General features: G+C 37.3%; 1 protein-coding gene across 3 annotated transcripts in view; it reads left to right on the forward strand.

Annotated features, from left to right (window-relative positions):
- Positions 1-1,830, forward strand: part of LOC106881134 (probable 18S rRNA (guanine-N(7))-methyltransferase) — a 21,158-nt gene that overhangs the window by 10,449 nt on the left and 8,879 nt on the right. For all 3 annotated transcript variants that reach the window (XM_052978250.1, XM_014931404.2, XM_014931405.2), the window contains exon 6: positions 1,049-1,145. In XM_052978250.1, the coding sequence (XP_052834210.1) occupies positions 1,049-1,145 (97 nt within the window). The remainder of the gene's footprint in view (positions 1-1,048; positions 1,146-1,830) is intronic.

A 1,830-nucleotide genomic window follows, 5' to 3' on the forward strand; every position in this document is an offset into this window, starting at 1 on the left:
CCACCACCAAGCAGGCTATTTACATGCTAGAAATAACAGCCAAATCTCACAAAACTAGTGTTAGGGTTAGGGTTTGAGTTAGGGTTAAGTTTACCCTGTGGATCTATATAAAAACCCGGGTGGGGGGGATCGAAATTTTGAAATTGAGATTTTTGAAAAAACATTTTTCAGAATCGGAATCTCCATAGCCTAAAACGTGGGATTCCGTAAAAAAAATAAATAAAACAAGGGGGGAAAGGTTCAGATTACATATAGTCCATCTGGACCGAAAACTCTGTCTCAAGGTGCCGTACAATCAGACAGAATCTGGAGCCATAGAATTGTAAAACGAACTCGTTAACCCCACAACCATTTCCTACATAACTTTGTTTGTTAGGCATTGATTAAATTAATCTCAGTGATGCGTAATTATTTAATTATCTTTGCTGTGCATACCTTATTTTCTTCAATGAGCCAGTTGAGTGGTATATTTCCCTAAGCCAATTCAAAGAATGTGTTTTGATTTTTGTTAAAGCTGTTTCCTTTCACTTTAACATCATTGGGAGAGGCATGAGTGCCACTCCTCTCATTTCCATTCTTCTGAGAAAGAAAAGAAGCAAACCACTGTAATTCTTAATAAAACGGCTCTGAAGTTAGAGCAAACTCTAGCCCTCTTGTAAAACGGTTGTGTTCTTACAGCCAATTGTAGTCTCCTACCAAAATTTTGTGTGGTTACAGCAAGTTACAGCCCCTTCCGAGATTTTCTGATTCATCAGAAAATCTCAACAAACTGTTCCTATTCAGTTTACAATTATATATTTTTGTTATGCTGCAAAAGAGAATTATTTTTAGTGGCATAAACAAACATTTCTGTTTTTTATAGTTATCTTTCTGCAAAGCTTTTTAAGAATAAATGTCATTATCATAAATTAAGATGGGGGGAGGTTGTTTCTTTTTTCTGTCTTTTCAAAAAAAAATCTTTAAAATTTCATCATTATCATCATCATCATTTCTTTTGATAATTAATATTCTCCCAAATTATGATATTCATTCTTCTGCATATTTACAGTATTTCTGCAATCCAGTGGCTGTGTAATGCTGACAAGAAAACCCATCACCCAGTGAAACGGTTATTTAAATTCTTCAGCTCCTTGTATGCATGTATGGTAAGTTAACAGAAATATAATTCTGCATCACCCCTTAATGCTTTGGTCTTTCATTCTTGAGTCAATAGAAGATGAATAACAATTGATTATCAGCTGTGTGCACACGCGCATGAATGTGTGATCATATGTATGCACATGTCAATAGCATTCGCCTCAGTCTTTGTCTCTCTCTCTCTTTATCACATACATACTTTTACCATCCCCTTTCAACAGTGTAACATTTTTTACACAACAGGAATCTATCCATAACACTTTAATATAACAGATGATATTTAACCTAATAATCTAGTAAAGAAAGTGTTAATCTTTCTGTGCAGAGATTGTTGGTTCGAATTGATTGAATGTGTTTTAATTATTTTACTTCATGGAGGCCTCATGGAAGCAGTGACGTTGAGCCAAGTGAGATTGTAGTTGTGGCTGATGCTAGTGTTGCGTGATTGGCCTGTTGAAAGTACCCTCCAATCGTTGGGTGATATGCTGTGCTTGTGAAGACCTGTCGAACCGAGTGAAATCGTAGTCGTAGTCATGTTGAACTGGAAACTGGTAAACTGGGTGGGGGGCTGCACCAGCTTCCAATCTGATTGGACAAGGTTTCTACAGCTGGATGCCCTTCCTAATGCCAACCACTCCGAGAGTGTAGTGGGTGCTTTTTACATGCCACCTGCACAGGAGGGGGAGCATTGAC

This window comes from Octopus bimaculoides, chromosome 1, assembly GCF_001194135.2.
Source record: "Octopus bimaculoides isolate UCB-OBI-ISO-001 chromosome 1, ASM119413v2, whole genome shotgun sequence".
Taxonomy (NCBI): Eukaryota; Metazoa; Mollusca; class Cephalopoda; order Octopoda; family Octopodidae; genus Octopus; species Octopus bimaculoides.